The sequence below is a fragment of the Stigmatopora argus genome, chromosome 22 (assembly GCF_051989625.1).
Source record: "Stigmatopora argus isolate UIUO_Sarg chromosome 22, RoL_Sarg_1.0, whole genome shotgun sequence".
NCBI classification, from domain to species: domain Eukaryota; kingdom Metazoa; phylum Chordata; class Actinopteri; order Syngnathiformes; family Syngnathidae; genus Stigmatopora; species Stigmatopora argus.
In genome coordinates, this window is record NC_135408.1 from 11,470,001 (window position 1) to 11,497,130 (window position 27,130).

The 27,130-nt window shown below is 41.9% G+C and overlaps 1 protein-coding gene across 11 annotated transcripts in view; it reads right to left on the bottom strand.

The window, feature by feature from the left end:
- msi2b (musashi RNA-binding protein 2b) overlaps window positions 1-27,130 on the bottom strand; it is a 196,419-nt gene that overhangs the window by 68,288 nt on the left and 101,001 nt on the right. For all 11 annotated transcript variants that reach the window (XM_077591822.1, XM_077591827.1, XM_077591825.1 and 8 more), the window contains one exon: window positions 14,265-14,313. In XM_077591822.1, coding sequence (XP_077447948.1) covers window positions 14,265-14,313 — 49 coding nt within the window. The remainder of the gene's footprint in view (window positions 1-14,264; window positions 14,314-27,130) is intronic.

Sequence of the window (27,130 nt, forward strand, 5' to 3'; positions counted from 1 at the left end):
AGGATGGCATTTCGCGAAAAAAGGCCTCAAATTGACAGCCGCCAAAAAGGGCTGAGAAGAACAGATGTGAAAGTCTGGGGAAAAAAAGAAAAGAGGAGGAGTGTTGAGGACAAAGACGGAGAGAGAGAAAAAGAGGAAAAGTGAAGAGAGACCGATCAGAGGGCCGGTGACACGGGAACGACGGACGATAAACCAATTCCCAAGTGAAAAGGAGGGACACGGAGAAATTACAGAACAAAAAAGAGAAGACAGAAATGACATTTCTTAAGGGACTGCTGTGTGGCATGTGTAGGAAAAAAAATGAAATGTGAGGCCCAAAGAGAGATGGAAAGGCAGAAGAGGGCACGCCGAGAATGGAATGAGTAGGAGCCCCAAAAAAATAAATAAATGTGTGACAGGTAAGACTAATTCATGAGATATGACAGGTTGGACTGGGATTTTTCTCAAGAAATGGGCGATGACTAGAATCTTGTAAATAAATGAAAAAATAGATCTTTGTGAAGGAGATTTTACTGGCAGGTAACTGAAGCAGAGAGAGAGACAAAGGTGAGCAAGAGATTGGCTGGGAAGAAAAATGGAAAATAGTCATGCATATGAGGGAAGGTGAAGAAGAAGAAGAAATGTGTGAAGTGACAGAGAAAGCCAGGAAAAGATGAGAAACGTCGATAAAACCAGGAGAGCGACAAGTGACTTTGATGCGGGTGCTCTTCACCTGTGGCGCTGTTTGGAGGCGGCAGGCTCTGATTGGAGCTCGTGTGTCGGCCATGATGAAGTTCACACAAGCGTGAAAAGACAGGATTGATAAGGCGGATGCTCATTTGGAGTGCGCAAGAGTGTACACGAGCACTAAAGTTGACACGGCGCGAGCTTCCGCAAAGATACCAAAGACACGTCAAGACCCCAGTGGGCTCGGCAAATCGGAACGGAGTCACGGCGAAAGTTTATGCATCTAATATGACGAAAGCACTTTGGTTCTGGATAGGTTACCTTAGTTGCAGTCTTCTAAGTGGTCATTTGTCATAGTTTGAGTGTGCGCTTAATGTAAAAACTGCTCGTTGTCACAGCAGATCCGCTTGGTTTATCGCCAATGAGCTAATGACTTTAAGCTATTCTTCAGCGGTTCTTTGCTGTTGGGGATCACGATCTGGTCGCTATTCTCCAGAAATATGCTGTCGCATCCCCTACCAAATGTCCACTTCTGTTTTTAAATTTGAGCTATTAACGTCAGTTGAAATTTGTTTCCCGTGAAAAAATGATCCCGTGTAAACGACCCAAGTGAGCAAAGAACGACAAGCTGGCGGTGGCGATAAAGGGACGGTCTCCAAAGTGGACATGGTCCCGCATCGCACGTCGTCTTTTAAGTTTGAACTCTTTAAGCGGCAGCCAGTCGAGATCACACAAGCAGAAATGCAAAGCTTGTCTGCATCGTTTCTGGCTGGCGTTAGCTATTCTACGCAGATGCAAGCCAAATAAAGGCCACCGCACCCACGGCGTATTAATCATCCTTAATCACGCCACAAGAATTCCTGGAATAACCTCATGAACTATTGATGAGCTGCCATATCAAGGTACCCTATAGCTCAGGGGCTTTTGCGTGGGCCAAAAAAACAAGGGTGCCACGGCGACAGACGCCATCCGTGACCCCGATCAAGCAAATTCACATGTAATGTTGATGCCTAGAACCGAACTCCCTATTGGGATAAAAACACTATTACAATGGCGTCTATAGTAGCTCATTGGCGGCCAATGACAGCGTGAGACGACCATTTGATTGTGCCTTAGAGGAGACGCATTCGCCGACCTCCCAGGTCAAAACGGATTGGACCTCCAGCTCCCTCAATCAACAGAAATTGAACTGTACGTCCCAATATGAACAAGAAGTGACCCGCAAATGCCACAAAATTAATACGAAGTCCCTGAAAATCAACTGAAAATGACCTAAGATGCCCCCATTCGAACGGTCCACGGTCGATTGGTCGCCGGTCTTTTGGTCGCCCGGAAGGTAAGTGATAATTACCATTTAAATTGTTGCTCAAATTCCCCAAATACAAACTGCGAATGACTATTTAGTCATACTTAATGGCCTAGTAATTATTAGGCTAAAGAAAAGCTCCAAATTTCCCGTACTTTTATTGTTTTTTGTTGGAGAACTTGTTAAGACTCTGACTGACGTCGCTTCTTAAAGGGACAACGCATGTACATACAAACTCTTCTACGCTCACACGTCGGCCATTGTTGCCTTTTATTGATGCGTCGACCGTGTTGTTTTACCTTGTTTTGTCGCGGTCGGGGCGACCAAAAGACCGGCGGCCAAAAGACGGCGACCAATCGACGCATTCGAACACATTGGCTTCCATTGACAAAGATGGCCACCCTACCAAATCGAATGGATTGGACAACTTCTTTGACTTGTCGTAAACATAAGACACAGATTTAGCATTTCAATTCGACGCGGAATAGTTGATACCAATTCATATTTTTAGTTGCGGGTCTTCGACTGCTCACCCGACGATTCGGCGCTCGTCATGTGTTGAAGCCTCGGGTGTTGTATGCAAAAATTGGAGAAGAAAAGCGACACGCTCCCCCTTCCCCCCCAAAAAACAAGAAAATAATCCCAGCACACCTCCGCAGAGGCACACGTTGAAACACACAAAGGCTGACTCGGAAGCTGTCAAGTGCGACAAACCGATGACAAGACGCCGACAGACGGAGCCACCGAGGAGAGACGGGCCACGCATTCAACTCAATTAGCGACGTGGCGCCGCGTGACGCTGATGGGATGGGGAATCTCACCATGACTAGCGACCTGTCAATCCGGGAAGAGATGCGGCAAACAAGCGGGCGCTACGTCGAGATGCCACCAATTAAAACTAATAAACCGATAAATAAATGAATTTATGAATTAATCAGGTAAATCCAATGAGCTCTACTCTACCAAACAAGGCGCACAGTGTGACCTGGGAGCACCGACGTCAGAAGAAATGGCAGCGAAGCCAAAGAACAATGGCGGCTTGCCTATTTCCTGCTCACTCCATCGCTTCCTTTTACCTGTGGGCGCATTTAAGAATTGGCTTCATACATTATCCTGCCATGGTAGCTAATGAACCAGGCGTCTCCACCCTGACACACACGCTTGGCTAGGTAACCCTGATTATGGTAGAGCGGTGGCGCACACGCCCTCGTATAATCGCATCGAATCAAAAAAATGCTGCTTCTTTTTTGTTGCTCCCTTGAAATTGTAATGGGAAGTTTTGAGACTGACTCGTTTTTCTCTTGAGTAGTTGCTTATTCGTTCTTTTTCTGAACCGTTTATCGAAACAAGGATCGGGGGGTGCTGGAGCCTATCCCAGCTGATTTCGGCCACCAACCGGAAACGGTGGCCAACCAATCGCAAGCCACGATAAGTCAAACAAGCAATCACTCTTAGTTAGGGGCAATTTAGAGTGTTCATCTATCCTAGAATGCATGTTTTTGGAATGTTAGGTTAGGTTAGAACTTTATTTCCTCCCGTATTCGGGAAATTTCTTGGTTGCACAAGACACAGAAGACATTGTAGACCTAGTTAAAAAAAACTGGAGCCACACACAGAAAGTCCACAAGGTGGGGACCTTCTAAGACGACTGAGACTGGGATCGAACCGAGGACCTCAGAACTGTGACTCCGACGCTATAACAACTCATCTGCCGGGCCGCCCTAGTTGGTTATGATCATGTTTTATTATTCCAGAATTTATGAAACTGTATTTTTCGGACTATGCGTTCCACTTTTTTTAATGTAGTTTGTCTGGGCCAAGTTATGTTGTGTTCTCACACATATTTAGCCTGCCTGTTCCCCATTTTATGCTTATTATTCTAATATATGATTAGCTGTAGGTTATTCTTACTCTCCGAAGAGAAAAAAATGCAACTAATTTATGGATTTTCCTCTTCTTTGCACATATTTTATCCGGCAAGGCTGATATGGGGAAATGTACTTTATGCTCTTTTTGCGTGTTTTCTACCACGGAGAGCTTTTGTTTCCTCCAAAAAGCACAAACAAGTCTCCATGGAACAGCAACATGCCGAGATGTATCCTGCGGTGTGATGATTGTTTGGCCTTAAAAATGTTTACAAGGGAATACATTTTTTTGTTTTTTTTATAAAAAGAGAAAAGGTTCCTACAAGTGTTGAAGTGGTAAACCAGCAGGACTGTGGGATGCCAATCAGCTGCCTGTTGGGGCAACAATGGCAGTTGGCCCAGTAAACATCCAATGGCAGGCGAGAATGGGAACTCGTTTCCAATGCGCTTGATTAAATCGTGTGGGTTGTCATTCGAAAACAGCCACTTTGAAGTTCAGCATGGGGACAAAAATTGCGGAAAAACATGGAAGGGAGTCGAAATTGCTGTGCCTCATTGCTTAAATGAAGGATTGGATTGGTGGACGAGTGGCGATATAACCTGGCTTTTGAGAAGTGATTGACGTGACTCAGCAGACAATTTGGATTTTCTGATATTTTGAAAACAACTCAACGTGAAGTTCTGGGGTGGAACGCGCTCATAATCACTGCCATTGACGACGGTCCAAATGCGTTGGACGTCTATCGCCGTCAATGCCACGGGGTACTCGGACGTTTGGTCGCCCGGAAGGTTATTGATAATTACTATTTAAAATTGTAGCTCAAATTCCCTAAATACAAACTGCGAATTATTATTTTGTCATACTTAATGCCCTATTAATTATTAGGCTAAAGAAAAGCTCCAAATTTCCTGTACATTTATTGTGTTTTGTTGGAGAACTTGTTAAGACCCTGACTGAAGTCCCTTCCTAAGGGGACAACCCATGTACATACACACTCTTATACACTCACACGCCTCATGGATCGGACATTCCCATGCCATAGCCAAGCACATTTTCGCCATCTACGCGACTCTAAAAATCAAGCAATTTCAATCTCCAAAGTAAACACTCCAAAATTAAACGACCCAGACCGATTTTTAGATTATTAGATTGTGCAGGTGCATTTCATCTGGTGACGAACCCTGAAAAGTGTTGCTCTCATATTTCAGCATAACATCGAACGTTGACGTGATTGTTAAAGTGCCCGAAAGAAAACGAGCCATTATTGCATTCTTCTTGCCTGACAAAGCCGCTATCTGCGTACGGTTATTTTGAAGCAAAACTCAAACGGACGCAAACAAAAATCCCATTCCTATTAACACGGCTATATGCAAGGTTTTAAATTATTCATCATTCTGGGAGAAGGACTTCTCCAAAGAGGACTCCGCCGAGAGTTAAAAATGGTATTAATGGAGTGCCTTTGTTGATGTGATCAGCATGTTTCAAAAATGTTACAAAGGCAACAGATTTTACGGATGCGGCGTGGAAGACATTTAGCCAATTCCCTCATGTGCCGCACTCAGCTGGAAGACGCCTGGCTAAGCACCAATCAGGCTGTAAATACAGACTAGACCGCCCCCCCAAAAATAATGTAGCACTTCATGAACAATCTTCTCCAAATAAACATATCCACCGTCTTGACTTTGACATAGTCAAAAAGCAACACTACACACATTAAGAAGCCCTTTTCGTAATGCTAATACTTTAAAAAAAAAATGTTAACCAAGCTTATCTCATGTTTGTGGGGCAGTAGATTTAAACATGCGTATTCTAGGTCAATCTCACAGGAGGTTTAACCTTGGTAAATCCACTATTAGCTGTAGCGAGAATGATGATGTGAGCAGTAGATCCTCCCCGATGGTTTGGCTTTCTAAGAGCATCCGGCTGGTCACAAATAGACAAGCTACGGGGGCACGACAAGGTCAAAGGCTCGCTAACTCTCAATATGATGACAATTTCAAGACGCCATTTCCATTTCCTAAAGAGAACCATTCCTCGCGTGGGCTGAGGAGGAAAATATTCGGCATCATTCTCTGCCTTTGCTTAAGATCACAGCAAACAAAAGGCATTCCGATATCTATCTAATCAATATTGCTTTCTGGCACCCACATGCACATCAAACTAGGCCAGTGGTCCAATAGGAAAAAATATGCCTTTCTGGGCTTTTTCATTTTGTCCTTCAAACGTCTTCTGGGGTTCAGCTGTGTGACCAAGCAGTGGGAGCAGCTGATGTTTTTAATGGCACATGGTTTGTCTCCTGGTGGCGAGATAAACACGGGGAAGAGATTAAAACCCCAGGCTTTTTTTCCTCCACCGTCTCCTGCCTCCATTCTCCTTCCCGTCGCTCAATCCAATTCAAAAAAAGGGACGCACACGGACTATGGGGCTGCCAGTAAAATGTCCAAACAGATTTTTGAAAGAAATATTCGGCAAGTAGGATCCCATTTGCATATCACAATACACTAATACGTCTAATATCTACAACCCTTTGCCAAATGGATGGAAAAAAAATTGTAATGTAATGCAATTCTACCCTATTTTCTCGCATATTGGCAGCCCCCGCGTATAAGCCGTGCCCTTAAAATTGCCTTAAAATCGTTGAATTTTACGATTTCTCTCGTAAAAGATTCACAATTTTATTCACGGTTTTGATAGGGAGTACAAAATGTGTTACTTTGAAGGGAAAATCTTAAGAAAAATTATCGCACATGGTATTTCTGAGAAAAAGGAAGTCATGTGAGCAGTGCTGACATAGTATACACTACGAACACCAGTCAGAGCATGTTTAACTCACGGTACAAGGTAAGATGGTGGCGTCCTGAGCGAGCAATGGCAGGCACAAGTGAGTGAGCTTTTTCACGTTTTATTCAAGATACGGTTTATTATTTTTTTTCTTGAATTTCATTCATAGACGTAAAAATAAGTTTTGTTTAGCGTTTTATCTGTTTATTTTTTCTCTATTTTGTGATAAATGACCGTATCGGCCACATTGTCTTGCGTTATGGCGTATCGTGCATGTCAAGTCTAAGTTGTGCACATATAAGGCGTACCCTTGATTTGGTCATCCTATTTTTTAGTTACAAATACGGCTTACATGCGAGAAAATACAGTAATTGTTGTAATTAAACTTATGTAAGAATGTCGTTTAGACTAAAAAATTTACAGGGAATGACATTTTCTTTTTCCCTTGCGTAAAGGAGAGGCATCCTTTTCAAGTATAGGGCTCATTTGTCAACAGTAAATATTAAACAGAGGGAGGTTTCCATGGTTATTGGAGGATATGAACATTTAAAAATAAATCTATCCATCCTTTATTTAAATGGATGGATTCCTCACTCGTTTTCATGTGGAAATGCTTCTGGACGTTTTAACATGTGGCGGGGGAAGAAGGGACGGACCTTGGAGAGCAGAAAAGTGTTCCCTAAAGGCATTCCAGGTCTGGTGAGTTGTGAATTTGGACACCTCGCAAACTAGAGGTCCAGAAACTGATGAGCCAGAGCAGTTATTAAGAGTGGCTAAGCACATCATTTCCTTTGCCACTGTGATTAGGCCGTGGCAGGAGGCCCCCAGGTGGAGGTAGAGCCATAGCCAACGATTAGCTGTGCCATTTATATGACATTCACACTAAATGCTAAGACTGGCTGCGTGAAGGTGATTCATTTCAGCAAAAGAGCGAGCCAGGGCTCACCAGGAAAGGTGCACAGATCTCACATTTTCCTTCGTACACTAACAAATCTTTACCGTTGAGCAACACTGATATCTTCTTTATCGTTCACTTTGTTGTAGAATTGCACAGGGCAAAAGTATTGGATTGATTTAAGATGATGTCTTGGCACTAAATTTGGAATGGAAACGAAGCCACATTTTTTGTTTATGTTTGGATGACACGTGGAATTTGATTTTTAAAGTCATAGTAATCAGAATGCAGCACTCACTTGTGTGCAAGATGACAAATAACAATGTCAATATTACGACCGTATCTCATATTATACGGTCAATTTTAACCTTAGAAGACCTCCCGGGCAATGTATTACCGAATTTATAGATTCAGAGTTTTAAAGGAGCTACTGGAAAAACTGGAGAGGAAAAAAAAGAAGAAATAACTGAAGAGAGAAAGAGTGGATATTTCAGAGGTTGTCGGTTCCTTTGGTCCAGCGTAATGTCAATGCAACTCGATGGTTCCGTTTACATTAAAAACGATAAATCGAGAGACGCATTAGGGTAAAAAAAACTGTTGGGGTTATTCTGGGGTATTATTATATATGTGTGTATTAATCATTATATGTACTATGTGCGATACATTAAATCATTATAAGCAGACGAAAGCTCAGTATAGCAAGGACACAAATGTTTTATATTATATTAAAGTACACCTATTAATGAACCTATCAAAAAATCCTATGCATTTACGACACGGCCAGTTGAGACTCAAAATGAAATTTGCAATTTGGTGCAAAGTTGACATGATACACACTGCTTTCCAGATACTTTGTCGGTGTCGGACACGGCGGCTGATCGTTTACTCTCAGTGGAGGAAGCCCGGCAGTACTCGGAGCAAAGAGCAGCGCCGATGTGCAAACACCACGGCTCCGGCGGAATCGGCGGGGATCTAGTTTGTTTAAAAAAGGATTTGCCGGCAGAGGACATTCCCAATGAAAGTATGCCTCGAGGACACGCAAGTGAAAAAAATGCGTTGGAGCCAAACAGGTTTGGCGCTCTCGTAACGTTGACGGGCGCTTTTCCTTGGCGGCTACTTTGAGGAGAATCGCTCAAGTCGAAGAAGTCGTGCCGTGTGGAGAAGCGAGAGGAGCCATCGCTGTCTCTCGCCTGAAGCAAAAGAAGGTATTATCAAAGCTCCTTCTAACCATGGTGAGATCCATTTGGTAAACAGCCCGTGTCCTGCGGCAGTAATCAGGGGGTATTTTGGAGGGATTTGCAGGCTGGCCAGGAGGCATCCGCTGGACTGATCTCTAATTGCTGGAAGCGCCAGGCCGAGGTCGCCTGGCGCTCTTTTCAAGCCATGGCCGCTACTTTTCTTGCCACGGGAGTAAGCAGGGGAGGCTCCCCATCGAGGCACTTGCCTTTTTCTTTCTATCCGCCATCGCTCCGCCTCACCATGACATCATTACGGCTCTCCTTGTTCTCCCTTTCCGCTCTTTCCATTTGGTCTTTCTGCTTCCCGTCTTCTTTGGAACAGCACGCGTTCTCCGTCCGCACTTTGCCCGACGCGGCCAATGAGCCAGCAATCACTTTGCGACCAGACATCCTCTGCTCAGTCGGCCATGTTCAATCCCCGACACCGGTGGCTGATGAGGCGTCGGGGTGACGTCAAACGCTGAGCTTTTTCTGAGAACAACACTCCGTTGCCTGACCGAGACTGTACAGCCTTTGTAGAATGACTGGAGGTAATGAGAACAATGATATTTGTCTTCTAATTCTGCCGGCCCAGAAGGTAAATGTCCATGTCCAATAGGCATGTACGATGACAGACAGCGCAAGAAATATAAAGTTGTGGGATATCCACTAGTTTGGACACGATGGAAATGATCCTTTTAACAGATATTGAAACTTATTCCTACCCTTAAATGCATTCGGAGTAAAAAATGACCCCAAGGCTCGTTACCCTGAATGTAGGCATTGGTCGGTTATGCATCCTAAAGTTAGTTAGTACTGTATTATGTCAATTTGCTTTTGCGGAGCGCACCAGATGGTGGACACGAAGACTGAATTTGTCCACTCGAATTCACTCAATAAAAGTGTAAGGCTAGTTGAAAAGCGAACGTCAACTTGAGATGGTTCTAACCCGACGGCCACAATCTCTTGGAAAATACTCCCCATCAAACATTTTGGGATTGTTTGGAAAGCAACTGACTCTGTGTGACATTGACTTCTCCCTGCCAACTCTTCACTGAAAGCTGCACTTGCAAGCTTTTGTGCCAATTCAGGTAAAGGGATTACAGACAACCACCAAGCGGTCCTCTCTTCCCGTGCCAGGTGGAAAAACAGCCTTGACGACCAGCGCAAACCAAAAAAGAAAATGGCCGTACACCAATTATTTTCATCCTCACAATGCCACCGATCCTTTTCTTGTCCAAGAACATGCATTCTAATATGCACGACACTAATAAACAAACATTTAGCCTGATCCCCAAATCTGTCGTGCATTTCTAACACTTGCATCATTGAAAGCCAAGTAAGAATTTGGCTTGTAATCAGTCACACAATTAAGGCGGCACTAATTGCGTTAACTTTTACGGAGCAATATTTAGGAAACTTACACGTGCATTGCATCATACTTGTTAGCGGTGTAAGTAAAACAAGACGAGTGACAATGTGTGAAGGTGCCGCAACTAATATTAGCTTGCGCCTTGAAAATGGCTAAATACATTCGAGAAGTTAAGAGTGTAGCTTCCAACTCATGAAACAAACTTTTTAATTTGGCAACGCAGTTTGTTCACACTGTTATTATACAACACAGGTGTCAAAATGGCATCCCAGGGGCCAAATCTGGCCCTCCGCATCATTTTGTGCAGCCCAAGAAAATAAATAATTAATCTTTCAGTTTTAGGATCAATTTCAAATGAAGATTATAGATGTATATTACATTTCCTGATTTTCCCCTTTTTAAATCAAAAATTGCAATTTTTTTGAATCCAAATGTTTTCTTTTTGTGTTTTTAGTTCAAAAAGCGTTTTGTAAAATCTGAAAATAAATATATAAAACTATGTCCGGTTTTCCACTTTAATATTGAACATAAAAAAAATATGTTTTCTTTTGAAATGAAAAACAAATGATTAAAAGACGTTTTCCATTGCTACGAAAAAAAAGCTCGAATAAACATTCTTTTAGATCTATAAAAAAATGAATGTTTAGGATCAATTTCTTTTAATCCGCTTAAAATATATATATAGTATATATGTATGTATGTACCTAAAACAGTCTGGCCCACGAACCAACCCGCGTTTGACACCCATGCTATACAATGTCCACTTCCAGTACATATGCACAAACAGGTCTCAGCTCCAAAGTACACCCAAAAACACCCAAAAACGCCCTCCAAAAACTGTTATTCCCAATGTACACATCCTACTCTCTCATGTCTCCCGACAAAATGAGTTTCAGGAGAAAGGGGAAGGTTGAATGGAGGTGGTTCAGCGAGCTAAAACATGGAACAATAGGTGCCCTCTGCCATCCAACGTCGGACGGTCCAAGCCGCTCACCAAAGACATTCAAGTCGCCCACAATGAAGCCCCGGCTAAAGCGGGAACGGCTTCGGAGAGTTCAATTTCCAACACAATCGACAGTATTCTAGTCCTTTAAATGCCAAGGAGATGGTGCTCTACACACGTCTTTGTTGGAGGCTTTGCTTATGGCCATTGTCCCCTGAGCGAAAGACACGATGGGAGAAAGGCGAGAGGTGGCGAAGCCGGCCGGGCAAGAGAGACAAATAAGACTGCGGGATAAAAAAAATAAAAAAAGACGGGTGGGAGGGTGAAAATGGGAAATGTAGAGAGCGTCTCTGGCATTGGTTCGTTGGGGCTCGCGGGGATGGAATCGGACAATACGGCTGCTAGTGGAGTGTGACGGTTGTCCCCTAACCAATTCAGCACAGCCCCAAAGAAATCACACTTCCAATCAGGTGTCAATCAAGCATCTCCCACCCACTTTGACTCTATCACATTAAACTCAAGGTTAAAAAGTAATAAGCAACTGCAGTTTTTTTCCTCCCCCCTGCCAAGACCTTTACCGGTTTCTGTTTCCTCTAATAGCTTTCACGGTGTAGTATTACACGAATAATGATATGATAATGATAAGCCGTGAGAAAATAGGCTTCACTATATTTACAGAGATATGCATGGAAAAAAAAGATATTGATAAGCTGGAGGACGTTATAAATCGGCATAATGGATTCGGACAGAGATAAAATGAGCGACGGCTGATCTTTTTTTAATACGACAGCAGAAGCTGGAATTATTTTTTCATGACTCAATCTGTAGCATAAAAATCTACACAGGTGGGAAATTGATTGGGAGTGCGGGCAGTGAAGCAAGACACTGGTTTCACTTATAATATATTTAATCTCCTTTCGTTTGTGGTCATGGAGCAGTTGAGTCATTAATACTACACCACCACCACCACACTAGTGCTACCAATGAATTATTAAAACGTTCTCACTCAACGTCTTTCATCTGGGAGACCTGTTGTCTCCACGTAAAAGCGCTAAATGTCTACCGTTTCAAAATCCCGCTGGAACGCCGTATCAAAATGCTATTAAGGGAAGCAACGAGCGAAGAAACTCAACGGAAACGTGGCTGTTGTCGTCGTCAAAAAAAAATGGAAGCTTTTTTCCCCTCTGGCGCCGTCTTGGATTGAAGGGCATTTTGCAAACGTCTGCAAAGTCCCAGAGCGCCGTGTCCACGCTCTCTCAGGGAGTTCTCCCCGTGCAGTAGACAGTAGAGAAAGTGAGGAAGAAAAGAAAAGGCCTTCATCTCCAAGACCCCACGCTAGGTCCTGTCACGACAGATTAAAATCCCCTCCGAGCCAAAGATCACGTTTCCACGCCTGGAAACGGTTTACTGGGCTCAAAGCATTTGGAGGCACGGCATATTAACGCAGATACGGAGAAGCTTCTCTCCATAGACGAGGTCAGGAGTAATGCTGACATTATTTTTATGCCTTTGTTTTACAAATGTTGCCATCACAAACAAAGACGTAACTGCTCATAAATCTAACGAGAAATGGTCAGCGTTTGACGGTTGAATTCTGATTGGAGATGACCAGTTGCCATGGAAATGGGAAATAACATTTGGTTTTGGAAAAATAAGAATAAAGCCGTTTGTTCCTTTGAGTTGTATCAATCAACAAAAGACAACGTCATTTACAGCGGCAGTACTCACATTCGCCTGAATGCATTTGGTCACACAAAATCACATTATTACATACATTGCGCCGTATAGCAGCTCTACCAACATCCGCAAAAATCGTTCATCATTTCAAATAAATGAATCATGAAAAATGCGCAATATCTTCGTCAATATCAAAGTGCTATCTTAATATGCCTAAATTATACGCAACGACCCATCAATGAGATGAGGGACAGACTCGAGCCCACAACAAAAATCCGGCCAACTGAATCGGGCGCTCATGTTTGTGTACACCAGATGTGTCAAAGTGGTGGCCTGGGGGCCAAATCTGGGCCTCTGCATCATTTTGTGTGGCCCGGGAAAGTAAATCATGAGTGCCGACTTTCTGTTTTAGGATCAAATTCAAATGAAGAGTATAGATGTATATTAAATTTCCTGATTTTCCAACTTTTAAATCAATAATTGTCATTTTTTAATCCATTTTTTCAGTTTTTAGTTAAAAAATCATTTTGTAAAATCTAAAAATATATAAAAAATCTAAAATAAACTGGTTTAGATCTATAAAAAACTGAATATTCAGGGCTTTTAATCCAGTTCTTTTAATCCATTTATTTAAAAAAAATCTAAATATATCTAAAATGGTCCGGCCCACGTGAAATCAAGTTGACGTTAAAGCGGCCCGCGAACCAACCCGAGTCTGACACCTTTGGTGTACACTATAAACAAGTGAAGATACTTTAAAAAGAAGTCTCTGACCTCAAAAGATTTCCCCCCAAATATCCCGGCGAGGAACTAACGAGAAATCTGACTGATGTGACAGAAAAGCCTGCATCCTTCTCTTGTGGAAAGACCTGTCAGTGCCTGTTGACTACTCTCAGATGCAATAATGGAGACAGAAAGCGAAGGACACAGAGAGACAGATAGCAAAAGCACACACACACACAAACACACACATACACACCAAAAGAACCAGACATTGCTGTTACTTTCATGTTATTTTCCAGCCAATAGAAGCAGCCCAGATAAATGACAGCCCTATGTGTGGTAACCAGTGGTTAAATCCTGCCTTTGAGTACGCCGTTTGGCTTAAACACACAGTGCTGGCTTACGGCGCGAGGAGGAAACCTGTCTTTGGAAAGTCCTCTGCTTGAGAGAGAAATCGCGAGAAAGAGAAAGAGAAAGAGAGAGAAAGCGAGAGAGAGAGAGACGCTCTCTCATCGAAAGATAAGACTCCGATGAGCGTGCGATAAAGTCACTGCTTCTCCAAGGCGTTATCTGACACTGTTATCTGACTGCACAGCAGCCACCATCTCCCAATCTTATAGCCTTTAAGCACATCTGTATAACACGCAAACACCACGGCACGCACATGCAAGCAGGCGGGCCGATGTTGAAACATTTGCAGCATCTTATTGATCAATTTGACAGCTAATATCACGTGAAAAGGAACGGTTTGGCGTTATCGCAAAAGGAAAGGATATAAAATGGGCATTTTTTTTCAGTTCAGTTTGCAGTGCACTTACCTCGATGTCTGTTCGTAGCCTTATCGAACATAAGTAGTGCATCGTCAACCTGCAAGAGAGAAGAGAGGGTGCTTTTTAGTGTCTCGTGTTACCTTAATCTTTTCGACTTAGGCATTGAATGATCATCGCCGAAAGGCCAGCCAATCAGAAGAGATCGGACGTATAGCGTCGTCAAGGGCAGCTTCTGAGTTAGTTGGGAAATAACTTCAGACCAGTGACAACCCGTGTGTGGTCGATTGGTCGCCAGTCTTTTGCTCGCCGTCTTTTGGTCGCGGTCTTTTGGTCGCGGTCTTTTGGTCGCGGTCTTTTGGTCGCGGCCTTTTGGTCGCCCCGGCCGCGACAACGGGCGACCAAAAGACCGACGACCAAAAGACCGGCGACAAAACAAGGTAAAACAACACGGTCTACACATCAATAAAAGCCAACAATGGCCATGAGCACTTTCACTGAGCCGGCGTGTGAGTGTAGAAGAGTTTGGAAGATTCCTTAGTTTCTGTATTATAAACAGTAACACGCCAAAGCTACTGTTCTTTTTTAAACATTTTTTTATTTGGCAGCCAATCAGTTCATGACCAGAAGTCAATATACGTTGATGTACAGACAGCATTTCCCTTTATGATCATGCATCTGAAACACGCCAGTAAAAAAACTCATAGGAAATGACAATAACGACAAGCACTGAGGAAAATAGAGAGCGGTTTGGACAATTTGTTTGGCGAACACCATTGTCCATTCTTGGGAAAGGAGACGGATAAATGCATTACACTAAGCCAAAGTGAGATAAATGGCCATCCATCCTCATTTCAGCAGCGCGGCAGCAGGAGCATCCACCATAATATCATCCCTCATCATGTCCAATAAAGCCACACACAGATAGGCAGCCTGCATTTTTCCTTCACGCGTCTCTTCTCCACAGACAACCTGTGATTGTTTTATTTTTATTTTTTTATCTTTGAAGAACTGCTTTAAAAAACAGAGCCAGGCATGCTCATTCACTCTGTAATTTCGTCTTCGGGGGAATATAAAAAAAAAAAAGGACGGAGACGGGGGAAAGAAAAAAAAATGCAACGCTCGTTTCCCGGTTATGGTTTTTAGGTAAGCGTAACAACGTACGACCTCCAAAGGCTTGATGCTGTGCCGGGAAAAATGCGAGCGTGCGGGTCTGTGCTTTTCATGGGAGGCTGGAAAAGCTTTGGGAAAAGATGGCACCAGACAAGAATGGGGGTCTCACTCAAGCAGAACTGTCTGATTGGATAAAAAGTAGTGGCTGGCAGCTCGGCAGACTCTCGCTGGCACGCCGCTGCCGCCGCCGCCGCCGCCGCCACACTCTCGCTCACACGTTTGGCACAGATGTTGACGTTGCCGGGCAAGACGTTGGCACGGCAAGTGGAAACCTGCTTATTTTCTCTACAGCTCACCAATCGCATGCAGTTCTTTGGGACTTTTTGGGCTTTTGTGCGCATCTCTAGAAAAACTAGAATCTCCAGATAATGCAGTTAGTTTCTCTCTTGTCACAGCGCCGGTGGCATTGTCGACGGAGAATGAGAGCATTGTGTTTTCTGTGAGAAAGGACTCCAGGCAAATCACATCTACATCCAATTTCAGTCCATGCAAGAGAGGTTAGATTAAGGTTCAGACTGCAGCTGCATCTGATTCCAATTGGTTTGCTTCTCAAATCCCATAAGGCTGCCTGTTCACACTAGTTTTAACAAGTGTCCAAATCGGATCTGGCTCACACTATTGGATGAAGGCGGCGTCATCCAGAACAGAGTGACGTTACCGACAGTCAGAACCAATCATCTCGTCTACATTTGGATTTCTGTGCTCGGCGACTGTTCAGACTACAAAAGAGTATCCGGTTTCAATCTGGATGGGCTAAAAATCAGATTTCGACTGCCAGTCTGAACAAGGGCCAAAAGTAGAGGTTCATAACTTGTCTGAAATATTCAGGATTAACACTAAAGATATATTCAAAGAAACCAAGAGAAAATGTAGGTTCGCTAATTGTGAGACAAATGAGAGCTCATTTTTATATGGAAAAATTACGAACAATTATGGCTTCCTCAACAGACATTCATTACATCACGTCATAATTTCTGCCTCATGATATTTCGCAGAAATTCTAAGAAAAGCTGCACGTTTTTACTTCATTTCTATCAAAGCACAATAAAGAAAAAAGCGTTAGTCGAACTAACAAGTCAATGAGAACAGTGTCATTAAATTAAATGTGAGAAAATATGAGGTATATTTTTCAGTCCTTAACACCAGACACAATGTGACGTGTAAAATGAACGACCAGAAAAGCCTACGTTAAACAGTTTCATGCTATTTTAAAAGTCATCGCCGATGTAACGTGCAAATATATACACGAGGGATTGATCTACACCACATAAAGGCTCCGGAATTTATGACCTCATTTATCGTTTGGCCGCAATCCGACCGGCTGCTCGACCCACGCAACCATCAACGAGCAGGCGCCATTCTTCTTCTTCTTCTGCTGCTACGAATACGATACCATACTAGTATACTGAAAGCATCTTTGAGCCGGAGGCAAAAAGAGGACGGCAGATCTGTTATAGGAAGTGTATTATACCAAATGCATGATGCTCTGACATCATTTGAGGAGAAGCGTCCTGTCACCCAAGGAACACTGATTCATAGCGAGAGTACTGATGGGCATTTTAACAGGGGACGCGGGGGTCGCACTCAAACGGGTCGCGCAATGTCGCCTCGCTCTCCGTCACTCGCCGTGGTTGGACGAGCTCTCTCCGGCGGTAGCGGCGGCGGCAGACTCTATAGAAGCATCTCCTCTGCTTGAGGGCTTTTCAATGTAGTTATTCAAGCAGAACACAACTGTGTGCCTCCATCTGATAGAAGGTTAAGGACCTCTTCACTGCTCACAAAAAAAAAGCCCCGCCACGCAGAGGTGAGGCCGGCCTGGCTCACCTCAGGGAGGAAATCTTTCTCCGTCCTCCTCCTCTTTCACTCTCTCCTTTACTCCTGGCTCGGTGAAAAGAAAGGTTCAAAGGATAATGGATGTCTTATCACTATGTAAAAGGGGAAAGGGAACTCCAGCGAAGTGGCTGGCCTTTTGTCACAATGAAGAAAAGAGCAAAAAGTCTATTTCGCCTTGGTATATGCACTGGAACCAGCCGTGACCACTTAAAAATTGGAGAGTGCTGCGTGGCAATCGAGGGGGCCACCGGGCCAAATAGCCCTTTAACTAAAAGCGAGGAAAATATCACGTCCAAACAAGAGCCCAACGGAAGGAAGAGGCGGGGCGACTGAACGTAAAATTGAACGCGTGGGTGAGGAAGGCCGACAAATTCTTTTTTTCCAACCTGTGACTGGGCGACGTTGCCATGAGAAAATACAGTAATTACAAGGAATGTAGTAGTAGTCCCTTTTGGGATCGTCTCCTAATTCAACTTTAGCACGAAAATTGAATTGAAGAATGATAATTCGAGGTCAAGTGGCCTTTTCAATTGTGGCTAATAAACTATCAACACTACGGTTGTTCAGGGGAACCCTTTGGTCACCTGATGTTCCAAATCAGTTAAATTCAGATTTGAAATCGGACGAAACCTGAGAGAGATATTTTTAAGCCTTAATGCAGTGGTCCCCAAACTATTCCAGAAAGGGCCGCAGTGGGTGCAGGTTTTCGTTCCAACCGGTAAGAGGAAACCTTTCCACCAATCTGGTATCCTAGAAGTGCAATCAGTGGATTGCAGTCAGGTGCTTCTTTTTTCAGCAGAAACCTCATTGGTTAAACTGTTTGTGTTGGATCGGTTGGAACAAAAACCTGCACCCACAGCGGCCCTCCAGGACCGGTTTGGAGACCTCTGCCTTAATGTCTTTCTTTCCCATCATTCCCAGCTATTTGCTTTTGGCTCACTGGTTGGTTTGCTTCTATCGTTTCTCAACTCAGTTTTTTAGAAATCCTAAATATTGAAAAAGTAGCGAAAAAAAAAAGTTAATTAAAAATGATTTTCTCTGCACACTGACACAGACACAAATCCATAACATAGGACAAATACGCAATGATTGTGGAAAAAAAAGGCCGCAAAGGTCCGTGAGTGATGAATTATGTATCAAAGGACAAAGGCATCAATATGGGCTAATGTGCTATGTTTGGATTGGAAAACAGCAGACCTGCCAAGTGACAGCCAGAGATTTAAAAGCTCTGGAAATGAGTTATGACGGTGATTTCAATAGACGTCAAACGCAAATTTACATTCAGCTCGTGACGGAAAAGCTAGCAGATTGTACAATTTGGGGCGACACCCCTACACACGATATCTGATGACAAATAGAATCGGGTCAGAAGCGCCCAAGTGGAACTTTCAGAGACATTTACTGCATATAAAGTATGGTTTGAACCATTAACTGATTCAAAACATTTTCACAATTTGGCAGAACCACCCTCAAAATATGACAATCCCTGACAATGTAAACGCGTATCAAATAAAGGCTATTCACAACTTCGTGACTTCCAAAGAGTTGCCATTTCTTTGCCTAATGACCGGACCAAAAAACAAACACGGAGATAAATTGGAGTCCGGAGAATCTGTGGGGCGTCGGTACCATCGCAGCCAATCAACAGAATGTTGAAAAATAAAACTCCCTAAAGTGCTCAATGAAGCATCACATCATTAAGATAGTTATGAAAAATAAGGGTCACGGTCAAGGAGAAAGCTCAGCTGCCCCTTCATCAACCATCCCTTTGCAAAGGGGGCCATCTTGTATTCTATTTCAGTGATCATAATTAAAACAGAAATGATAGGAGCCTGGCGACAATGGGCAAATTTCTAACAAGACTTTCCGTTGTTCTTTTCTAGAAGAAACCTATATCGTCGTCAGAGAATCGTGTTCAGCGCCCCGTCTGTGCTTCGGTGCTTTTACAAGAATTTGGTTTCTTTCTACCTCTGGTAATGACATTTTTTTAAGCGTTCGTAATCATTAGCACGTATTGGTCACGCGACAAAGAAGCTGGGGAAATAAATGGCGTCGTTCAGGAATTAAAAGGTCCGGCGCGAATCAATTGCTTCTCAACGACGACTATGTCAGGCGGAGGAAGATTTTAACGCATGTTTCGGGGACGTATGGGTTACGTATTATCTCCCATAAAAAAAAACCCAAACAAAACCTTTGCTAGGTTGCGTAATTATGAATTCTATCCACCGAGGGCGAAACATCAACAAGTTTCCCTCATGTTGACATTAACAAAATAGCTTGAGAGAAACACTGGCGGAAGCCGATTTCTCAAATCTGTCAGCGCTCCATATTTATGAGGTTTCCTGTTCTGCATGCGAGGAGGTCGCTATGGTGATACAAAGTGATGTTCTCGCAGAGAGCTTCTGCAGATTCCAGCGGCTCACAGACCAGCAAATGCACAATTAAAAAGGCAGTCACGCTGAGGGCACATTTGCCACTACACTGCTATCAAAGAAATGTTATAAAAGGAAGATGCCCTTGGCAGACTTCACCATTTTTAAGAACTTATTGTCCGGGTGGAACATTATTTCATTAGAAGAAACCCTTCAGAATAAATAAAATAAAAAACAAAACAGTTGGAAAAAAAAAATCAGTTTTCCCACATTGAAAAAAAAAATGTTATGGTGCTCCAGCACTTAAGTAATCCCAATTGCGTATTGAAATATCTACTCTTTTTCCCCAGGGGATTGTGTTTTATTATAATGTTTTTTTTAATGTGGTATATAATGTTGGAATTGCCATTGTTGTTTTCATAACTGCAATGTTTATATTTTGTATAGGCGACACGGCTGAATTAGTTGGCAACAACGGAATAGAGTTGGCGATGCACTTATTTATTCATTACTTATTTTTTTTAAATCATTTATTTATTATTATTAAATATTGATCTATTTCTTGATTATTTATCTCTTAATTTGTTTGTTATTGTTATTTCTGCACTTGCCTACTTATTTATGTTGTTGACTACTTATGCTTATTTATTGATGATTTCTTTATGAGTTGTTATTTATTGATTATTTATTTGTCTTTTTGTTTATTGTTGTTATTTGCTTTAAATCTCAGTATACTTGTATAATGACAATAAAAGCATTGAATTCCATCATTTGGCTTATATGTGAAAGTACTACTACCTCTGACAATTATATATATATATATATATATATATATATATATATATATATATATATATATATATATATATATATATATATATATATATATATATATTTATATATATTAATATTATTTTTTTTAAATATAAAAAATCATTCGGCTTATATGTGAACGTACTACTACCTCTGACAATTAATAATAATAATAAAAAAATATATATAAAATATATATATAATAGTATTTTTTTTTTTAAATATAAAAATCATTTGGCTTATGTGAAAGTACTACTACCTCTGACAATTATATATATATATATATATATATATATATATATATATATATATATATATATATATATTTATATATATTAATATTATTTTTTTTAAATATAAAAAATCATTCGGCTTATATGTGAACGTACTACTACCTCTGACAATTAATAATAATAATAAAAAAATATATATAAAATATATATATAATAGTATTTTTTTTTTTAAATATAAAAATCATTTGGCTTATGTGAAAGTACTACCATCTCTGACAATTAATAATACAAAAAATATATATAATATATTACTTTTTTAAAAATATAACAATCATTCGGCTTATATGTGAAAGTACTACTACCTCTGACGTTAAATAAAAAAAATAAAATATAATATATATTAATTTTTTCAATTTTTTTTTCTAATATAAAAAAAAGACTGACGGTCCGGCCTCATTGCGGTCTGCTTTGTCGTCCCACGTGAGACTTCCCAGAGTCCTACCCTCTTATGCGTACTTGAACTTCATAAGCTCAAGGATGAGGGCCTTGGCCTCGTCCATCAATTTCCTTGTCTTCCTTTGCCAAGCTCAAAGAAGTGGCCATTAAGGAGTCATTTTATTAATAGCCCACCCCCCTTTTTGACTCTCTGCCCCTCTCTTGATGTCAGAAGAGAGTATAGTAGAGTATGCCCGCGAGCCTTGCGGTTGCCGGGGCTTTCCCTCGTGCTCCCGTGTGAAAGCTCAGCCGGGGAAATATTTTGCTTTCAAGCTAAAATAGTATTTGGAGAGGTGAGCAATCCTTAAGCCCCAGAGCAAACAGTTTAACACAGAGGACCTATTTAAAATGATTTTCTTCCTTCCCGCGAAAGCCAATCTGATTTTTCTTTTGTGCAACCCTCACATTCATGCGTGCACACAAAAGATTTGACAAAAATGATGCACCTTTTCACTCCTCTTTGTTAATGGGAAAATAGCTACAGGCAGAAATAAGGAGGGCACAAAAAAAGGTCAAAAGAGACAATAAGTAAGAAAAAAAATGAAAATACAATCTAGCCATAGCAATAAATAGCCAAATGAGCTTCACGACAAAGGCTTTGACAGCAAATAGTCAGGTAATCTATTATTGACAAAACAGCCATTTTACTCAATTAGTCTCGCTGAGCAGAAAAGTGTTTTTTCTCTTCCGGTTCTGGGTTCGAATCTGGTCTCCCTTGAATGTGTTTAACTGACTTTCCTCCAACTCCAATGGCCACATTTCAAAAACATGCATTAACCCGACTTCATTTGTCCCAAGTGCTCGATCTAAGTGTTTTTCAATAGCAGCAGTATAGAAAATGGACAAATGAATAAACTTGATTACTCTTTATACAAGCCAATGACAATTTGCCATCCATTCATACCTATCCAAGTCCCTGGAGTAACTAAAAGAGACGTGCATAATGCCCAACTGATCGATTCATCGATCATACAAAATTCTAATCACTGTGTAAGAGCTGAGATAGTTAAACGGGGATTTACAAAAAAAAAGATTGATGTTTTCTTCCGCAGAAAGGAGCAATTAGCTCAAAGTGAAACTAGCCTGGAAGAGAGCATTCAATTCATTCCGTTTTGAACACCATGAATCAAAACGTGGCCTTGAATCAGGTGCTCGCTCCAAGCCTACTCGAGAACAGAAATGCCATGTATTCCTTTGTGCTTTATTTTTATTTTTTCAAATGGGTTCAAAGCGCAATCCACGACTTATTCATCACACCGTAGTCATGAATCAAAAAGGAAGCTACCGTTCTTAAGCATCAATCTCTCCGGAGACGACTAAACGTTATTCGCAAAACGCAAGGTTTATACGAGTCGGCATCAAATAATCCGCCAGTTGACAATCGACTTCCCGCACAATGGCCACTCGTGCTAATAATATCTCACGCCGGGGTTAGATTATCCCGAAACTTGAAGGACATTTTGACAATTTGTCATTTCTCCCAAGATTTGAAGAGAATGAGCGCTGATAGAAAACTTTCCCATGCAAAAGACTTTCATCTGTTATTTGGCGATAGCCTGTCTTTCTTTGTCAGCGCAAACATGGGAGGCCCCATTTGAATAGGGTTACACATCCCTCTATTTATTAAAGCTCGGATTAACATGACAGGAAGTTTTGTCTGGGGGCTCTTTAAGATGGCTCAGAGAGGCAATCTGGTGACAGTAATAGGATCCAGCTAATATACTTGACTGATGCTCCTTTCCCAGTGTTAGAAAGCAGAACAATGGCAGCAGGGTTCTGGGAGCCAATACATTGTGTTTGGTAATCGGGTGTCTACCCATGTGTTATCCCGAGAACCCACATGCACTAATCAGCCAGAATACCATCACTTAGCAAAAAAATATACGGTCTGAGGAAATAAAAATACTAAAAAGGTCAGCGAGCCGTTTCCGTCAGGACATCTAGCCCACAATTAACCCAATGGACAAAGGATATGACATTAGAGAGTGCAAAAGGAATATTTTTTACGCCGTGTTGCAGAGTTTGTAGAGATTTGTTAAAGGTTGACTTTGAATATATGGAAATCCCTTTAATTGTATTTCTTTTTCAACGGTGGGAGAGTCACAAAGGAAATTTATTAATGGGGACATTTAAAAGAATAGCAGAACTGCCTAACTTTAATTCGTGGTTGCTCTGAAATGGCTTCAGTTAAGATTTGAAAAAAACGAAACAAAAAACTATACTGGATATCATATAAATCACACTTCATTAATGCAATCTTTGTGTTAAGAAATGCAGCAGGACGAAAATGTAGATTAAGTGGACAAACAAAGACAAAAAATGAGTGCAATAGCGATAAAGAAGTAGCCATACAAGCTCATACTTTATGTTTAATAACCGATAAGTCAGGAAGATGCGCAGATTTGAGTCTGACAAGGTAGGTGATGGTGAACCAAATGATCACTACCAACCCTCTCCGTTCAAATGGACTGGGGCAATCACTGTAAATTTGCAACAACAAAAAACAACTAACTATATTACCCAAATAGCACAAATGCAGTATGAATAGATTGGTGTAATCGCAGCAAAATTTCACATGAATTAAATTCACCATCACAAAAAAATCCACACAATATACGTGCGGGGTTATCGGATCAAACTCGCATCTGTTTTCAAGCGAGAAGAGAATCTGTGCCTCTCACCCAAAGCTCTCAATACTAATTAACAATCTACTGATAGCGGCCAAATGCCAAGCGTCATTAGCGCCCAACAGTAAGCAAGTACACAGATGTAGATTTGCATGCACTCGCACCAAGATGATACGCCGAACCAAAGCGCCACAAACCATCTGCGGGGAAGATATTCCATTACAAGATGTCTATGTCCAACCTCACCGGGTAACACCGGGTGGGCGACCGTGCCATCCCATCCCTCTCGTACACTGTACAAACGGCGGCGCCGTTAAACACGTGGCTGGCACTTAAGCTCGGAGAAATAAATGACAAGTTGAATTCTGGAATGGCATTGGCCCTCTCTGACTGGCTCACTGATAGCGCCATTTGCATGCACTCGAGCGGCGTGCGCGGTAAACGCATCTGACAGTTATCTTTGATTTTATTTAGAAAGGATTTCAGCGGCGTCTGCGTCTGAAGAGATCCGCCAAATGCTCTTTCGCTTCCCGGCGCTATTTCGCTCTCCGCCGACGTGTCACTCGGCGTCTCGGTGACAGGGTCAGATAGAGAGAGCAAAGTGGTGAGAGGTGTGACGGCGTGAGCAGATGAGGGTCTCTCCACGTGGAGGCCCCCAGCATGACACCCATCAAGGCTACCCAGACAGACGCCAGTTGGTCCCAATAACGCCACCCACGCAAGCTCTGGGAGGGAGCCCGGGAACCATATGGAGGCCAGAAGCCAATGGACCGCCACACACCAGACCACGGAGAACTCTGTCTGGCTATTGTTAATCAAACTGAGCGGTCGTTAATGTCCATTAAGCGCATATTTAACGATTCCTCTCTATAGAGTTTTTACCACCGAGTACATCACCATAAGTGCTGTCAATGAATAACAGATTCTCGAAAATAGGGTTATCATCCTATACTTTTATTTTGGTCACTGATTATTTTCGACCCATCAATAATCACGTTCGTTACGTTTAAGTTGCTTCGGGCGGGACATGTTTTTCCTGGAAATTTGCATATCGGAAGCAAAAAATGAGTTGGAGCATGAATATGACGCGAGTACGCAACCGTGTGACTGTTTTTGTTGGCTAATATTTCATTAAGAAAAATAATGTTTGCTTTTTTGTGGTTGCTATTTTTATTTTTCCATTGTTTGGTTCCATATGCATAGGCAAGATGCCTTTTTTTTTAAATCAAGACAAATCTACCTATGGGCATGAACAAAACCAATAGCCTAATTATTTACTATTTTCCTGTTTTCTGTATACTGTATTTTTTTAATTAATAAAATGAGGATAAATGTTTTCCTCCCTTTTTAATACAAACAACCAAAATAAATCCAAGAAAATGTCCTATTAAGAGACTCAAAAAGTAGGTTAACTAGGTCGACCACGTCTCTAAAAGATAAGCACCTATCAAAAAAGCCGTTCAATTTGATCACCAATGGCTTAGTTATGGTCTATAATTTGGATACCCGCACTGTGGAGTGACACCCAACGCACGCGGCGCTCCTAAAATTGCCTTTCCGCCTCCATCTTACGGCAGTGCCACTCATTTTTCCGACCCGCTGATCTCGGCGTCAACGTGAATGTAGCCCATCTGCAAGGCACGTTGGGTACAAAGAGTTCACCTGACAAGGTAACACCCCGTAAGGCGGCTTCCGGAGCCGCTACCCCGCCATTATCCCGGGTTGAGAGACGGCGGAATTCACCAGCAGCAGGTAGGTAGGTAGGAGATCAAAGCTGGCGCTGACAGACTTGGCAAACGCAAAGATTTATTCAGGTCGTCGCCGCGGCTTTTGCGTCTGGGTGAGACCGCGGAATGATAGGGGTTTATTAGTCGTCGGCGGGCCAAAACGGAGGCCCCGCGGTCGCCGGTCCGCCGCTGGATTGAAACTTTTCGCGGACGCGGCGATGACAGGATACCAAGCACTCTGCGGTGACTCCCTGGAATTCGAATGTCAATCGCCCTTCCCAATGCCATCTCCCCCCTCTCGCTCTCATTTGTCATCTCTCCTCCCTCCACTCCTCTCCTCTCCTCTCCTCTTCTTTCTGCCTGGTGTTTGTCAGGGCTGGTGATTAGCTGTCACCCTCTGCAGAAGCAGATAACACCCCACACAGCCTGTTTCCCCTCCGGGAGCGTGCGCACACGTGAAATGCACAAAAAAAATGGAAGTGTGTGCATGTGTGTGTATGTGTATACATGCATGCAAACTAAAGATACTTGATCATGGAAAAATAACCGTCTGCAGCACGGCGTTCATTCGGCAAAACGTACTACGGCTAATGTCCGCGGGAGCGCAACGCCATTTCCATCTTATCAACGTCGACGGTGATTAATGTTCTTGGTGTCGATTACAATTGCCATTCCTTTCTCTTGGAGGAATCCAAGAGGCGAAAACAGTTTGTTGGCAATGGGACTCTGCTGCGCATCTTTCCAAGCACAATTTGAGTTGGCCGGGAGAGCTGATTTTCAGACATTATGACTTGGCATTCTCCTAGCCAGTTGCAGCTGTTCAATTGCAATCGCTCGCATAATTCTTGCTCAACATTTTCCTGCTGTTTCAACTTGAAAGAATACTTCAACACTTTCACACTCTTGACTAATCTGCATTCAAGACAAAGATATTTTTTCCTAATTTCTGTCGAGACACAGAAGTGTATATCTGCATATGGACAAACTAGATTTGCTGTAAACAAAAGAACAGTTTTCACATTGACTTCATCATTTAAGCATATTACCACGTAGAGCAGTGGTTGGCTGGCCGCTTTAACGTCAACTTGATTTCACGTGGGCCGGACCATTTTAGATATAATATTTAGATTTTTTTTTTTTTATAAATGGATTAAAAGAACTGGATTAAAAGCCCTGAATATTCAGTTTTTTTATAGATCTAAAACAATGTTTATTTTAGCTTTTTTAAATATATTTTTAGATTTTACAAAATGATTTTTGAACTAAAAACACAGAAAAAATGATTAAAAAATTACAATTATTGATTTAAAAGGTGGGGGAAATCAGGAAATTTAATATTCATCTATACTTTGACACGTGTGACGTAGAGTATTGAAAAAAGTCATTGGAAATCAAGAGCTTGCTTACCATTTTAACTTAATCTTAAACTCATTTCTTTTCTTACATTGATTTCAATCGTTTTTTTAAAATATTTTAATTAGATAAATAAATGCAGATCACCCCACTGAATATGTGTAAGGTTAGGGTAAAATGGAAACTAATTACTAACTCTATGGGTTCTATTTTCATACACGGTGCACAAAACTAAAAAAAACTAAAAATAAATTATATATACATTGCGCACTGTTTTCTATTTAAAAGGGA